The sequence below is a fragment of the Ammospiza nelsoni genome, chromosome 8, assembly GCF_027579445.1.
Source record: "Ammospiza nelsoni isolate bAmmNel1 chromosome 8, bAmmNel1.pri, whole genome shotgun sequence".
In the NCBI taxonomy this organism is placed as follows: Eukaryota; Metazoa; Chordata; class Aves; order Passeriformes; family Passerellidae; genus Ammospiza; species Ammospiza nelsoni.
The window spans coordinates 19,405,029-19,421,762 of NC_080640.1; the positions used below are offsets into that span (position 1 = coordinate 19,405,029).

At 46.3% G+C, this 16,734-nt stretch overlaps 1 protein-coding gene across 3 annotated transcripts in view; it reads right to left on the reverse strand.

Annotated features, from left to right (window-relative positions):
* Window positions 1–2,417: 2,417 nt before the first annotated feature.
* Window positions 2,418–16,734, reverse strand: part of GBF1 (golgi brefeldin A resistant guanine nucleotide exchange factor 1) — a 98,889-nt gene continuing 84,572 nt past the window's right edge. For all 3 annotated transcript variants that reach the window (XM_059477587.1, XM_059477585.1, XM_059477588.1), the window contains 17 exons: window positions 13,716–13,892; window positions 13,183–13,247; window positions 12,958–13,081; window positions 12,309–12,380; window positions 11,355–11,449; window positions 10,757–10,910; window positions 10,395–10,617; window positions 8,979–9,142; window positions 8,422–8,668; window positions 7,842–8,029; window positions 6,749–6,899; window positions 6,270–6,400; window positions 5,816–5,917; window positions 5,125–5,238; window positions 4,710–4,887; window positions 4,374–4,511; window positions 2,418–4,059 (listed from right to left, as the gene is read on the reverse strand). In XM_059477587.1, coding sequence (XP_059333570.1) covers window positions 3,773–4,059; window positions 4,374–4,511; window positions 4,710–4,887; window positions 5,125–5,238; window positions 5,816–5,917; window positions 6,270–6,400; window positions 6,749–6,899; window positions 7,842–8,029; window positions 8,422–8,668; window positions 8,979–9,142; window positions 10,395–10,617; window positions 10,757–10,910; window positions 11,355–11,449; window positions 12,309–12,380; window positions 12,958–13,081; window positions 13,183–13,247; window positions 13,716–13,892 — 2,610 coding nt within the window. In that variant the 3' untranslated portion in view covers window positions 2,418–3,772. The remainder of the gene's footprint in view (window positions 4,060–4,373; window positions 4,512–4,709; window positions 4,888–5,124; window positions 5,239–5,815; window positions 5,918–6,269; window positions 6,401–6,748; window positions 6,900–7,841; window positions 8,030–8,421; window positions 8,669–8,978; window positions 9,143–10,394; window positions 10,618–10,756; window positions 10,911–11,354; window positions 11,450–12,308; window positions 12,381–12,957; window positions 13,082–13,182; window positions 13,248–13,715; window positions 13,893–16,734) is intronic.

A 16,734-nucleotide genomic window follows, 5' to 3' on the forward strand; every position in this document is an offset into this window, starting at 1 on the left:
CCTCGTCACGGGCCCAGGGTCTCTCCTCACTGTTCAGCCCATCAGTTCGGGGCAAGAGCTGCACTCCAGAGCTTTGCTCCCGAGCCGGCTGTGCTCCCAAAGCTGCCCCGCGCATTGCTGTCCTCCCGCCGGGAGCAGGCCTGGCCCTCCCTCTCCCGGCAGCCTCCACAGCTCACGGACAGCGGAACCGTGCCCGCTGTGCCGGGCTGCCGCCTCCAGCAGCCTTGGCAGCGCTCGGATCACTCCGGGGCCACAGGCGAGAAGCACAAGCCCCGCCGGGCTGCCTTCTGCACGGCTGGGCCGAAAATGCCAGGCACAGTGGCTTCAGAACACATCACCCTCTGTAACAGGCACACATTTTTCCACAGGAGTTCGACAGCTGGCATTTATAGAGCTGAGAGTAACTTCTAAAAAAGCCAGTTCCCTGTTGATACGTCCTGGAAATCTTTCTTACAGACCTTTTGAGTATGCTCAGACCCAGTTTTTAAATTGAAATTGAAAGCAGCAGTGCTTCTGTTTCCCAAGTTTCAGTGCCAAATGTATGTTTTATAGTCAGGGCTTATCATTCCATAGGACTTCTCACACAAGTAACATCATACCAATGAGGAAGACACCACCTCCACAGTAAAGTGTTCTACAGACATCTGCTAAATCCCAGTACATATTTCTATTCTGTTTTAGCAGTGGAAGTCCTTGATATAAATGGGAACAGAAGAGGCAGGTAAATCCAACACACAGTGATGTCTGTTCAGCCTCCTCTGGAAAATACTTAGTCAGACCCTGAGTAAAAATGAGAAAAAAGTCCAAGACTAGAAGAAGTATATGCTAGGACAAATCTAAAGGGTACTGTTGTGAACACCACTCCTCACCAGCAGCCATTAGTAGTATGACTGACTTTTATGCAATTTAACTTACAAATAGAGTTCAAGAGATATAGTGGTTAACATATCAGGCAGCACATGCTATCTGACAGTTGATTCTGATTTCCTTTCAGTTCAGTACTTTCCCTGATTTTTTTCCCTGTAACATTAAACTTCACTCTTGCAAAATCCAAACAACATCCAAAAAGTTCTTTTTCTGGTTTTCCAGTCCACTCTTATTTACAGCCTAGTGAAAACTGTTTAAAGTGCAATTTTGTCTTTCCAGTCACCATTCCTTCCATTCTAGTCCCACTTCCTGCGGTTCTCTCAGGTGGCATTTGCTTTGCACCATAATTGTCTGAGTTGAGACGTAATGCTCTCAGTAGAAGCTGGGTTTGCAAACTCAGCATGTGTTAAAACACAGCATGTGCCCAAAACAGCTATCAGAAGGCAGCTGGCAAAATGGGGCTTTGCTGTCAGCTGACACCACCCCAAAAAGTCAGAGGACCACCTGGGCCTGGAGATCAAAGCCGCAGTCCTGACATCGAGGCACCTGACAAAGAGTTAATAATCTAAAGCTTTCAACAAGCAGAAAAACAGAGCTGCAAATAGAAGTGAAGGCTCAGAAAGACAAGACAGAGGGGGGGCTGGATACAGAAGCACTCCATGAGCAGCACAAGGACTCAAATGCATTAATGAAAACATCTGAGGGCTGGAAAGACATAATCTAGAGGCAGTGGAGGGTGAGGAAGAGGGCTGCAGCAGCAAAAATATTCCAGGAATGGTACAAATGGGGTTAGGGAACCAGGATTTATAACCAGGATTTTTCTAGTATGCACATTACTCTTCCATTATGCAATATTCAGACCTTTTCTCATGCAATTTAAACGAACTCCTAAGTTTTTACCCACTTACCAAGTCTGTAAGAGTCTCTTGGAATAGAGAAGGCACTGGTGCTTCACACAGCTCTGAGGACACTGTGGCACTGCATGGATCTTGCCATGAAACAAAGTAGAAAATATCAGGAGAGAAGTGCAGTTGTTCAAATCCATGACAAGCACTACCCCTGGCAGAGGCCAGCATCTCTCACACCCTCTCCAACAAGTCCTGTCCATGGAAACAAGGATTTCTTCTTCATCAGAGAAAAACCAATGTCAGCTGAGCTGTCACCAAGGTCTGTGTTCTGGCACCATGACCAGATGAGTAGAGCACCTGCTCCTCAGTCCTCATCTCTGCTCCCAGTCCTGGTGGTGCATGAGCATACACCAATGTAACACTAGAAATTTTACAGCCCGTGTGAAACTATTGCCATCTGAAAGAGCCAATCTCACTATTACAGCTCTGCTTTGTCCATGATGGGAACCATTCCTGATTAGTCCCTTGATGGCTAACCTCCACTGCAGCCCCCCACCCCAAGCTGACAAGTCCCCCTGTGCTCCCTGCAGACAGAGCACTGGTATATGAAGCCAGGGCACAACACCTTCACAAGCAAAATCCCCTTTTCCCAAGGCTCTGAGCCAAAGTTGGATGACAGAAAAGGAGTCTAACACCAGAACAGTCATTTACAGGATGTATTTATTACACTGTAAAAAGTCCATTGGATTTTAGCCATTTACTCTGTATGTACACTGGTTGTATTCCCACACCAACTGCAGGTTCCTCTCCTTACAGGACACACTGGGTTGGAGTCCCATCCATGCCCCTCCCAGTCACCAGGGGGATTTCCAAGATTGAAATTACTGAGAATTTAGCCAACTAGTTGAGGGAGGAGGAGGAGGATGAGCGATGCAGCACTTGGCAGGCAGCCAGCTCTGCTCTGGACATGAGCGGGGAAAGAGTGGGATGTCCTTGCATCCAGATGGAAGCACAAGAATCACTGACAGGGCCTCAGCTGCAGAGGCCTTCGGGGGGTAGAAGGACATGGGATCCCAACAAGAAGATGCAGAAGGTGCGTTCTCTTCAGAGCCTTCAAGAGAAACCACTGCAGACCTGCTGAGCATCGGTCAGCAGGTGCCACAGATCTCCACATCTGTAGGTGAAGGGGATGTTCTCCTTTCTCCTAAGGAAGGGGCTGGTCAGCTAGAGACCAATGTGTAGCGAGTGGCACAAAACACATGATTGCCCCACAAGTGCTGTGTGAGGCACAGCCATTGTGCTCTGCTCTCAGCATTTCCTTCTCATCTACTCAGCTACGCAGAGCCTTCTGGATTTGCCTTCTCCAACCAGAAAGCCTGATTACATTTACAGGAACAGGGATGAAAGCCCCTATCAGACTTGCCTGCTACTTAATCTCTATTTGGCTTGGGGACTGCTGTCATCCATGTTGCAGGAAGGAAAGCATGTACCAGCAGGCAAGAAGTCCTATGCAGCAATCTGAGAGCTGCACTGTAAGCAATCCACATTTCTAATAAAATACTCTACCTGCTGAACCCAGGCGTGCTTACATCCCAAACAAAGCAGTACAACCAGAAGAGTCAGCAGGAAAGCTAGGGAATGGCTGGGGAATTGCCCAGGGATTAGACTGAGTAATCTTGAGAGGCAGTCCTGTACTGCAGCCCCTTTCTGGTGTGACATCAATAAGTTTTCCCTCTTTACCAGATGAACTGGTGGCAGCTTGGTCCCAGGCTGCTGGGCACAGGCATTGCCTGGCCCCTGAGATTGCACAGGCAGGAAGGAGACTGGTCAGTGGAACTGGGCACTCCTCCACGGAGACAGGGATTTTTGGGCAGATTTTTAGGTGATGCCACAAGAAGGGAGCAGGATGGGACATGCTCCAGAGGACTGTGGAAACAGCCCTTCTGCTCAGGTTAGCATCATCTTTTAAAACAAACATGCCCACTACCAGAGAACATTTGGCCAGCATCCTCCACCCACAGAGCCTCCTCAGCAGACAGTTCTCCAACACCCTCCAACTAATTGACTTCAGAGCTTGTCATAGGGTCAGTGGGCCGTGGAGTAGCTAAGAGGGGAACAGGAGAGGTGGCTTCAATTAGAGCTGGGTTGAGAATGATTGGAAGAGTCATAGGTGGCACCCCAACCTGCAGGGGAGAGGCAAGAGGCTGCAGGATGAGCGGTGGCTGTGCTGTCGTAGGAGGTATGTCTGTAACGGGGCTTGACTTTGCTGAAGCTGATGCTGGGAAGGAAGGAGAGGCAGAGGTGCTGATGGTGGGTGAGGCAGGTGCAGTGGCTCTCTCAGACTCTGGAAGAAGAAACAGACAAAATAGATCCTTACACAGCTCCTGACAAAGTCACCTATTAGCTCAAAACTAAGCAGGGCTAAAAATCAACTCAGGGGCCTTTTCAGACTTGCCCCTTCATACAAGGCCCTGAAGAGCAGGGGTCAATCACAGGCATTCTGCCCACCCCAACAGCCTCAGCAACAACTTATCCATATGGAAGCACGTTTCACAACACTACAGGCCTGGTCACCAGAGATCATGCTAAAGCAAGGAAAAGCAGATCTATGCCACCATGCTGGGAAAGTGATTCCAGAAAAAAGAAAACAGGACTCACCACTGACACCTGGTTCACATGGCTTCTCCAAAGGAGCCACATGGGTGGATGGTCTCACATCCCCTACAGGAGAAGAGGGCACTGCAGACACTATTGTTTTCTGATGCTGCTGCTCCACTGGTATGTTGGGGACAGGATCTAGGAAGATAAAACATGCAGTGAGATCACACACCAGTTTACTCACTCCTTTCACCCTCCCTCAATTTGCCCTTGTGCCAAGTTCCCACAGCCTCCTACAACTCATTTCATCAACATCCAGGCATTCGGGCAGCTGGGTGCTGGACAAGGGGCAAGTACTGTCCAAAACCTGTGTTGAGGTTTCCCAGCCTCTGGTACCTTGGATGACTGTCTGTTTGAAGAGCTCATCCCGCAGCCGAGGTAAGAAACAGTCAATGCGCTCCCAGGTGATCTCCCAGAGATCTGAGTATCCCGTCCGTGAGTCGGCACTGTGGAATATGCCAGCCGTATCCATGACGAGCAGCATATTCTTCAGAGACTCTGGAATGGCCTCCAGCTATGATCAGAGACAGGACAAAGAATGGACAGGTAGCAATGAACCAAAGCTCAAAACAGCCAATGGGCTGCCTTGGAAACTGTGGCCAGGCCAAGAAACCATGGAAGAAAATGGTTTGGAAAGGAATAAAAAGTTAAAAAAAAACCCCAAAACCCACACCAAATTGAAACACTTTCCAAGTTTAGAAGGTTAAAATGCGATAAATGGTTGTCCAAAGGACGGCATACAGCACCTTACCAGTAAGTCACTGGAGCCAGCATGCATGTACTTGTCCATAAAATCCAGGATTGTGAGCCACAGGGCAGCAAAGGTGGTCAGTGAGAGCAGTGGGGAGAGATGCTGTAGGAATACCTGGGAAAAAACACAACTACTGTCAACAAGTAGTATAGGGGCTGCCGCTCACCGACAAGCCAGTCTTACAAATCTGGATTCCCCCTCCTTGTGGCAGGCTGGTAACATGCACAGGACTGGCCTGAGGATGCCACAGGCCTCCACTCTTCTGAGCTGTGTAGTGAAGGAGTGGATCTTGTCTCCTTTGTGGAAGGCCACTGCAGTCTGCATCACCCTGTCTTCTAGCCCTTCCAGACCTCTGCCTCAGGTCACAACTATCAGCTTGTGATGTGCATCATTTCACCTCAAGAACAGACTGTCTTCAACTAATGTTGAGTGAAATCCTTCTCTCTATCATAAAGTCACAAACCTCTTCCTGACAACTTTTCCAAGGACTAGAATAATGGAGACAGTTCTGGAAAGAAGGCATGTCACAGCAGCTGAAGCTGGTGGAGAAGCCCAGCACCGAACAGTCAAACTAGCAACCCTGACACCTGTCTGGATCAGAGATGCTGAGAAGTGAACACAGCAAACAGTTTGGTTTTCTTGAGGAACACGGTTTCCCCTAAGTTTCCCTAGGCAGCAGAGGTGTGCTCACCTTAGAGAGTAGTGTTGAGGCTCTCATCCTAGTTTCTTCCATCCCACCAACATCAGCTGGGCTGATGTTCTCAAGTAGCTTGGTTAGCAGAGGAAACAGCACCTGTTGGATCCAACAGATGTATATTTCAGAGCTGAAAAATGACTGATGAGATTTTAACAGACAGCCTTACAGAAAGGCACTGGCTTTAGGGACTGGTGGCTTCTAGACAGAGGACATGATGGTGGCAACGAGATGTGCATGAGTGGATTCACTTCAATACTCCAAAAGGCCCTGTCAGAAGCCTAAGCAGGGAGGAACTTTTCACAGGACCAGAATAGGAAACATCTTGTCTGTTGCAGTGAACAAGCTTCTCAAGGAGACAGTGCTGAAGTAGGACAACTCTCCTGCACACAGCTTTGCTCTTCATGACAATGTTGCCCTGCTCACATGGCCATGCCAGGCAGGTGGTTACCTTGTTGAAGCAGGACTCCCATTCCAGAGCATCCAGGGCCTGCAGGTCATGTACCAGGAGGGCCCGCTGCAAGTAAGTGAGTGCTTGCATCCGGATCTGGCGTCGGGCATCACAGCACAGCCAGGCAATACCTGCAAGAGAGGGACTCAGGGCAAAGGCCACAGGGAGAGTGTCACACCCCTACTTTCCCAGTCTAGAGTAAAAAGTCTAGTGAAGATCAAAAACTCTCTGTGGAATAAAAAGGATCATACTTGTTCCAGGCCACAGACTGGCAATCTACTACCAGATGCAGAAACATGCTGGCAGCTAACTCATCATAAAGATGTTTTTCCAAATCTGATCCAAGTTCTTTTTCAATTAAAACAGACCCTAAAAACAACCTATGCCTGCTTTCTGCAGTTAGTTCTTGGCTCCTCAACTTTCCTGCCATTACTTTGGAAGAGTGTCTGCTCACTGTCATCACCAGGGGATGGCTTTACCCTGCAGCAAAGGACACCAGCAGTTGGACCACAGTGTTCGGGAATCCGCTGTGATTTTCCTGGCTGCTGTCTCCAGGTGTCGCTGCTCCTCTGCCCAGGAGCTATAGATGCCAGCAGCTCGCGTGTGCAGCGTGTGCATGAGGTCCAGGAGCTGCAAGTACACGGCACAGTAAGAAACACACAGGACTTTAAATCTTGAAGCAACTCTGATCTCTGCTGTTCTCCAAACAAGGCTAAAAGGCTCAAGCTACTAGAGCATGCTTTATGTATATACACAGCCACACACAGTTATAGAGATGGTGTCAGGCCCTGCTGTCTGTGCCCTCCCTAAGTGGTCAAGTGCCAGGTATCTTCAACAAGATTGATGTCGGTTCAGCAGTCACGTCAATCCCATCTCTGAGGAACACCATTCAGTCCTGTCTAAAGGAAGAATGAGCTCTTTCCTGGCACAGAGCATTGACTCTGCCAGGCAGAGGGATAAACCCATTGATTCACCTGTGCAGTCCAGAACAACTCTGCAACTTTTTTCCTCAAAAAAAGGTATATGAAGCACATGCAAAGTTCCCTTGACTGTATGGGCATATGACAGCACTTTAGTCAGTTTACTACTGAACTGAGACCCAACATCCTGGCAGTCAGCAGGCCTATGCCTTCACACCTTTGAAGTACCAGCTGGGGAGAAATTACTCCCTTAGCCCAGTCCTCTGTGCTTGAAATTCCAGAGCCTCAGCCCCTTTCCTCAAGCTCAGATGCCTTGTCAGACTCCTTGCTAATCCTACAGGATCCTCATGTCTCCAAATGACCTTAATCCATCTTACCTACTACAGTGACTCACAGCTTCAGACCTCCTCCTTGCTTTTCAGAGGACCTCTCTCTCCATTGCTAGTCTGCTTTTGCCAGTACAAATTGCAACCTTCCTCTTTCACTGCAGAATCACATATTGCCCCCACAGACACCCTCTGCCATCCAGTGCCTACTTATCCAGGATGCAGCCCTCCCTTTCCCCACAAAGAATTCCAGTGATTACCTAGCCAGACCCTAAGAATGGGAAAGGAGAGGAGGAAATCCTTGCTATACTTACGTCCTGACTAACCTGTAAAGACACAGTGTGGTAGCTGGCAGGGATGCTCTCATCCTCGTCCTCATCACTGTGTGTGTGTGCCTGGTGCTGGCTCAGGACCCGGGATCGCCGTGTGGAGCTGTCTTTGGGCTTTTTTTTTAACCGACTGGATTTACTGTCATACCTGTGGCTCTTCCCCCTCTTCTCCTGGGACTTGTAGCCTAGAACATAAAAGGCAACAACATTGCATATACAACAGTCCACTACAAAATGTTCTGCTTTTCAACACACAGGGCAGCCACCTTTTGATATCCCCAGCAAAGAGTCCTGTCCTTTGAAATGACCACTACCTGCTTGAAGGGGAGCCAGTGCCCCATAGGAACAACTTCCTGCAAGAGCTGATACTGCTGCCTCCACATCAACTCCAGACCTCCCCTCCATCCCAGGGAGGGGGATAAGAACAAGGTCCCTGCTGCTTGCAGACAGGACACTTTTCTCCTGGTAGACCATTTTCTTTGGGTTGGGGGCTCATTTCATGACCGTATACTTCACACTGCTTGCCAACTGGCCACCCCAAGCTGAATCCTGGTTGACAAGTGCAGGGCCATCTTACCCCCATTCAAGCTGGCCTCCACGAAGATACGTATTGTTTTGACACAGAGTTCAAAGTTCTCAGGTGTAACATGGGCAGCATCTCGCACGATGAAGGACAGGGACTCCACACATTTCATGAGAGACTTTGTGTCATGTGGGCCCAAATCCAGCCCCACCGTCAGGCTGTACTGGTTGACGAGAGGTGATGGACCCAGCCTGCTGAGCCCAGCAGTGGATCTGGAGTTGTCGATGTCATCTTTCCCCACCTGTAGGTCACAGCGAGCAGGTAAGCAGGAGAGGGTAGCATAACGAGAAGCATCTTGTGCTTACACTGAAAAGGCCTTTCTTCAGAAGCCCACAGGTAATGTTTCTGTACGGTCCATTTCCCTTTCTTCCTCATTTGCCTCAAAGCTTTCTCTTTTCCATCTGTGTCTCTCCCTATCCTGCCTTTACATTATCAGCTCATCTTAACTCTCTTTTCTACAGTCTTATTCGTTCTCTCAATACCACACCCTCTGCTCACAACCATGGTAGGAGTAGTCCCCTTTGGTCACCAGAAGCCCACTGGCTACTCACCACTAGCCAGCCACTGTTCATGACGTCCACATCCGTGACGGAGCGATGCATCTTGCCTGGCTTCCCGTGGTCTGTGTACACCTCGGAGTCAGAGGTGTAGCCACGGTCCAGGCTCGTGTCACTTGGGTGATAGGAGGAGGACACCTCGCTGTCTGATTGAGCACCTTTAAGACAAAAGACATGGGGTTTAGATCAAAGCCAAATCAAGAACTTGCAAGGGTAGCTGTGGATAAGGGAGTAACAATCCAGATCAGCATCGATCAGGAATCACAAGTGGTTATTAGTATGTTCTACACTTGTCAGATCTACCTGCCCTGACATTTAGGATAACCTTAAATTTCACATGTCTCAAGAGAGAAGTCCTTGCAAGGGACAAAATTAAGTTACCGATATGTTATTAAAAGTAAAAACTTGTCCTCTCCATTGTTCAACACCATCTAGAAACTCATCAGCAGATAGACAGACTTTCTGTGAACAGAGGGCACTAAACATTTTCAGGAGGTAGAGAACTAATGTTTTGACTTGTAAGGTGCCAAGTCAAGCAGTTTGCTCTATCAGCAAAGACAGAAACGGTTAAAAAAAAAAAAGAAAAAAGAAAAAAATAAAGGAGAGAGAAGAGGAGACAGGTCTGTATTAATCCAGGGAGCAAAGTCCATAAGTATTTTTAAAATCATGCTTCTCCCATCTGTCTAGCACAAAGCATCAGGACCTATTAAAGAAGTTCTAGAAAAGCAAAGAGGAAAAAATAACCTTCTAGAAAATTCCTTTATTGCTCTTTGCTTTAGAAGTCTGAAGACATCACCTTCAAATATCCTGACAGCTGGCTAAAGCAAAACTGGACAATTTGCTAAAAGGACCTCCTTTCTAACACAGTCAAGAGAACTGAGAAATACTGCATTGGTCTTGTGGGAATGGTTCTGGGGACTATTAATGCAAATGGATCTGGAAATATAATTTTAAAGAACAACTCATTTTATGAGAACCTTAAAAATGGACAGAAAAGAGTCAGTCCCACAAAAGAAGCAAATATGACAGGAACAGCAGCTGGGTTTACATTACATGCCCAGATAAGAGATTACGGTACCCAAGGCACCAAACCACAATCAGCAGAAAATGCTCCTTGGGTAGAGCAAAGACCTCCTACAGCTGCCAGAACTGATATCAGTTTTCCTCCCACCACCCCCCCAGGGACTAGCACCTGGATTGCTGCTCACTGAGTAGGAAGAGATGGCAGAATAGGGACAGGAACAGACCATGAGGAGTGAACAGCAGGTGCTGGTCTTTAATCTTGCTAATGTAGTTTAATATCAGCTTTGTTTTCTTGCAGTCCCCTTTGCTAATTGAAAAGCTTGAGGAAGCAGCTGCTTATCTGGCAGGCGGGCATCAGATTTCCTAGCAAAAGCTGGCCTGTCTTACCTGTGTCGTTATCTGCCCTTGCTGTAACCTGCAGGGCTGTGGGTGGCTTCACCCCAGACCCGATGCACTCCAGGAGGGTGAAGAGCGTGTACCAGTCATCCCCAGAGTGAATGTTGGCAGCATTGGTCTTCAGGAGCTCATGGAGGCCGTAGGCAACCTCATGGCTAACTCTGGACAGCACATTTGGCTTCATCATTAGTAAGATACGTAATGAGAGGAGAACCTGGCCACAGAAGGAGACAAGAATAACAGACCCTATTACTTACACTCCATTCTCTAACAATGTACTCCTTCAACTGGTTTCCTGTGTCACAGGGTATAGCCACAAAACCCCAGTAACTGCCTTTTGACAAATCCCTTACCTGTGCACTGATCTCATCTCGACGCAGCAGTCGAATGGCCAGCCTCAGCAGCCCCACCACTGCCCTCTCCACCAAGAAGCAGAACTCCATTGCATGGATACAGAGGTGATAAAGGTGGTCTCGGACAGTTTGCCAGACACAGGTAACACGGTCCCTAGCCACAACAAGGAGGAGGGAAAGGGTAGAACGAAAGGACATGAGACAAGCAGAACCCAGCAACCTCTCCCACAACTCCATACAATCCACCATTTCTTAACTTCAGTAAAAATTCCAGGTGGGAGGTACAAGAACAGACACACTGAAACAACAAAATGATCAAACTTCTTACTCATGACTTGCAAAGCAATCAGCTGGGAGAATTCTCCCTCTGGAGTTTAGTTTACATTCTCCAAATTTCAGGATATCAAGCACTAATTCATGAGCTAATAGCCTTTCTGTTTGCACATGCTACAGAGGAATTGTTAAGCCCTGAAATTACAGCCACATGCTGCTTCAGCTGGTGAATCACAGACATAAGGAATTCATTCCCTGGACCCAGGCAGCAGCTGCAGTAAATCAGGGACATTACAGTGAATGTGCATTTATTTCAAGGTCATACCTATTCTCTAGAACAATCCGCAGAAGCATCTCCAAGCAGAAGGCTGCATCTTCTTCATCATATGTCTCCTCATCAGGAGTCACAGAGATTAGAGCCTGGAATAGCCATGGTATTTTTATGAATCACAAGCTCCCAAAAATGGAGAACCAACAGAATGCTTTGATTCTGGCCAAAACTGTACTCCACTGCCTAGTGAAGTCATGCATAGTCAAAGGCAGTGGATAAAGGTGAAGTTAAATATATGGGAAAATAATTTTTTTTTATTATGCAAAATGTAATATGAACTTAAAAGATGTTAAACTCTGACCAAGTGTCTCAGATTAAGAGGAACTGATATCCAGCAGTTTCTTGCTAATAAATATGTGAAGTACAGAAAAAGCAGGCATACCTAAGAATGGCTACAAATACTGGAGTTATGCTCTCAAGCCATCGGCCTGTATACGAAGGGAGAATTCCTGACAATCGGAGTAGCAGCACAATGTTCCCCCAGAACTGAGATGACACTCCCCCAGGGAGATGAGCTTCTCTAGCCCAAAGGCTAATGTGTCCAGCCTTATTTTATCTCCCACAGCAGGCAGGTACCATACTACTTAGGGACACACTGTCAAATATTTCTCTAGAGCTCTTGCCTTTTCAAATTCTCTTATTTGGTACACAGCACACCTGAAAATCTTTAAGCTTTGGCACAGAACTACAAATACTCACTAAGAGTTCTCAAGGCTTTTAGAATGCATTCTACAATTTAATGTTTTCTTCTACTGCCAGAGCAATTTGTGTCTGCCAGCACAGAAGTTACTTTTAACAGGTGAACTAAAAGCTAGTTTCACATCCCAAATAGTTCCAAGACCTCCTCTGAGGACAGAGGAGTTAAGTGAGTCCACAGCACATATCCACTATCATGCATGGCACATTTGTTCCACTGCCACCCAGTCCCTTGCCCAATATCTCTCTCACCTTCATGAGCTCCTGGAGGGATTCAAGTTGGAGGAATTTGCTTTCTGTGATCAACTTCTCAGGATCACATTGCTGCAAAATACAGAAAAGACAACTGTGTGTCTGGGGGTTGTGGAAGGCATACAAACAGATCTTCCAGAAACACATCATGTTCACAGGAAAGACACAGGTTGTTGTTATTATCTGGAGGAAAACTCCTTCCAACTAGTTTGCTCTTTAACATCAGTTGCTTTTAACAGACCTCATCTTTGCTAGACAGATTTTATCAGATGACTCCTCTGGCCACACAGTGGTCAAACCCCAGGTTCAGATTTTGTTGGCACCATATACCTTTACACTGTCTTGGAAAAGATCAGTTGTTTGAGAATTCATTAACTTCTCTTCAAATATAGGACTGTGATGCCCAGGGCAGATCCCAGCCTAAGGAATCATTCCTGTTCTGATGTGTTAGTACCTTTGTGCACAGCAGCACAAAAGACCATTTAGCTGTCAATCCAGATATGCTCCTTTGTAGATTCTTTCAGTTCTTAAGTCTCCTGTTACCGGCAATACTGCCAAGCAGCATGCATATTTATACTTCTGTTACCTGTTACCCACATAGTACTGTCACCAAGAAAAAAACCAGATTCTTCTACAGTCTATAGGTTACCTTTATGCATTCCAAAGCTGCTCGCTTTGCCTCCTGTGTTTCCGTAGACGGCCCTCTCATACCAGATTGCTCTGTCCCACTGAGGGTGAGCCAACTAACAAAACTCAGTACTGTTGATTCACCACTGCAATTCAGAAGACACTAGCATCAGTAAGTAAACAAGAAATCATGTTATTTTCCAACCTTGGTACAAGAAAGACTGCCTGGGACATCTATGCCACTCACCGGTTGGATGGCGTCTCCTCACGCTGAAGATAGATTTTGCCATTAGGATCCACAAAGTCTTCAACCTAGAACAGACCAGGACATGCATATGACCTCCCCAACCCCATTATATTTCTCTTAGTGATGAAACACAATACCAAACAGCCCATACATGTGCAGTCAAACCCAGCTCTTCACCCCATTACCCTGTCAGTAAAGTGCTGCTCTCATCTGGTAACACCAATGGAGGGCTCTAGCACTTCATGCCCATAAGCATGTTCCCCTTCTGCACAACATTCAAAATCTGTTCAAGTAAAATAAATGCTGGCATTCCTCAAATCTAACAAGAAATAAAATGAGAAAAAAAGAAACAAACTTCAAAAGAAGCTGCACACAACTTGAACACCATACCCTTCACAGGCTGCCAAGTTCTGTACATTACCAAAGCCAGGCCTTCACAAGAGAGCTCTCCTACTTTTGGAACTGGCTCTATGAAAAGCCAGCTTCCCACTCTCCTAGTTCTTCAGTTATCCAGCCAGCCAGCTAATTATTACCTCCACCATGGCCTTGGGCAGCAGCTCTGCTCGGAAAAGCTGCAGCATGGCCTCCATGATGTTTTTCCAGCCCTCTCGCAGAATGTCACCATGGCGATGGGCCAAGTGAAACACTGTCTTTGCTGCAATATGGGCCTTGGGATTACTTCCAAAAACAGTGGGCAGGTTCTCAATAGACTGCAGGAAAGAAGAGGCGGTGGCAATCAGTCAGAAAGAGATGTTTTCTTTTCAACAGAAATTAGGGCAGATGCTTCAGAACTGGTTATGGGAAAGATAACAATTCAACAATTCTCTGTATGATGCTTGGATAACTCCTCAGCTCACATTCACTTTGCACATAAACAAGGACAAGGTAGCTTACCAGATACACGTTAAATCACTGAACAACCTAGTTATAAACTCCTCAAGAATGACAACTCAGAACATTTTGAAAGCGCTTGCTGAAAACCCACTAATTTATCCTGCTATAGGAACTCAGCTCAAGATCAAAGCCTGCTACTAAAAGTACCACATCTCCTCTGGAAGCAGCAATTACTCTGCTGTGCTGTTAGAGAAGAAAATTGTGGCCAAAACCATTACTGACTTGCAAAATTACTCCTACCACGACCTAACAGCAAGATTAAAAGTAATTCAATCCTAACGGGGAGTCTCTGCCAATGATTGCTGCATCTCAAATCCTCACAACTTGTTCAATGCACTCACAGCTTTTCACAACACAAAAAGCCTGCTAAGTCATTGAAACCAACCATACACTGCCAAAGCAAGGAACAAACCAGCTACCATGTCAGCTAATATCAAACAGTGTAACATGCTTCATGATTCTGCAGTTACTTAAAATCATTGCAATCTTCCTTTTCAGAAGAGATGGGCTTTACCATTCTCTTGTTTATGTGGACAAAAGCCAGTTATCTCCTCACCAAGAATGGAAGAGAAAACAAGGGACTGAAGGAGTCAGTGTATCCTATCTCAGATTTGAAGTTCAGAAAAACTCTCTTGCTTCATTCAAACTGATGGAAAAACTGTTATCAAAATAGGTCTTTGATTTAGAAGCAAACTCCATTAGAAGTGCCAATCTGAAATCTGGCAGAAATGTAACAACCAATTTGGATTTTTTCCATCGTTGCTAAGGGGAAACTACATGAATACAAGTATCTCTGCAGTGTCAGGGTGCAAACAGCAATACGCCTGATTTTGCTCTCTGGCAAGAAGCCACATCACTGAGAACCACACACACAGGTTTTGCTACTACTTACATACTGAGTCAGTATGAGTCTTAATTATGGATCATGAAGTGGGGCACTCATTCCTCCTAATCACTTAAAGACCTTCCATGTTCCTTTCCATTTCCTTTCTTTCAATCAAAGTGGCCATGCATAGCAACTGCAGTGCATGGAGAGGATGCCTGCTTTGACTCTTCAGTCCTCTGAAGATGGCTCCTCCTTCTCTCCTTCCTCCACACTCTTAAATATTTATTCAGTTATCCTATTCCACTACTGTCCCCAAGCCTTACAGGTATTTGGGACAGCAGAAATAGTCTATGTAATTAGAATCTGGCCAAAGATAAGAACTCAGCCTTCTTCAAATCCAGAAGTTCCTGATTCTATGTCATCATCAAAAGACATGCTTACTTGATTAAGTCAGACCTCAGACTGCTCAAGATTCCAGTCTCTCAACTAGATGGGATGCAGCTGGCAATAGCTGGTGCATCTGAGGGCTCAGCCTAGTCTAGTTGCTTCTGCTGTGTAAATCTGTGTCAAACTGTTTCATGGCAGACATTCTTCTGCTTGTGTTACCTATTGGTAGTCTCAAGGTCTGGTGTGCCTGAGGATGATCAAATACTGCATCTTTACTGTTGTGAGCTGTGCAGGAAGAGGGAATCTAAAGCAAACCCTCAGCTTGGGATTTCTTTGTCTTTCAAAAAATTCACCTGTCTTGGCCTTTTTACTCCAATGTTTTCAGTCTTTAATTATCTTGTTTCCCTTTCCTATACGTGTGGCAATTCTGTTCTGCTCACTGAGGGTCTTGCACTGGTTCTGAGAGCAATACTCTAAGATCCTTTGGGAGTTCTGACCCTTTACAGGAATTGCTGTCAACTACTCCTTAGCAGACAGCATGGTTTTTCCCCACACTGTCTATTAAACACTCTGGGGAAAAACAGGTGGATACTGTAACACACAAATAAATTAGAGCAATAAAGCTTACACTAACCACAGCACCTTGAATTTATTCTCTTGGTACAGCCCAAAGGAAGAGTCTTCAGGGCTTGCCAAATGTGGGGCTAACAGCTAATCTGATTACCACAGTCCACACCCCAACTGACAATTCAAAGCATTTGTTTTCTAACCCCTTTATGGTTATGCTGTGCATCTACATAGCTCCTACACTTTGGAAGTACATCTCACAAAACAGTCCCCCCAGGGCACAGCATAAACCCTGTCATTGAATAGTCAATATCTGAAATGTATGAACTTGCTTGGGATCACAGGGAGACCTAAGTCTCTTCAGGTCAAATAGGTGAATACACAATTCTACATCTGTCCCATTCTCGGCTGTTTTTGATGGCCTGGAAAGGCTCAGGATGGCCTTGGACAGCCCGCGCTCCAAAGGACGAAAAGAGTCTTCAGGCTTTTTCTCGGTCTTCAGTGTTTATTAGTTTTTATCTAATTTTCTCTCGGCCCGACAGAGGTCTGCACAGCAGCCAGCCATGAGCACGCTGCGAGCCCTCGGGCCAGTCACTTATCTTTATACCCAAAACTACGTATAAGATATTTACCTATTTTCCCCAATACCTTTCACCCTTATTGACAAGTGCACTTTTAGTAAGAACCAATCCCAAAGTGCCACCACCACCACCACAGAAGATGGAGGCCAAGAAGAAGAAGAAGAAGGACAGGACACGCCCCAATTCCTCCATCTTACTTCTCTAGACCCCCCCTGCACTGAAATTCTAAAACTTGTGTTTGACACTATAATTAACCTATCCCTTCACCATTCATCCTCGTGAGATCCTCCCATCCTC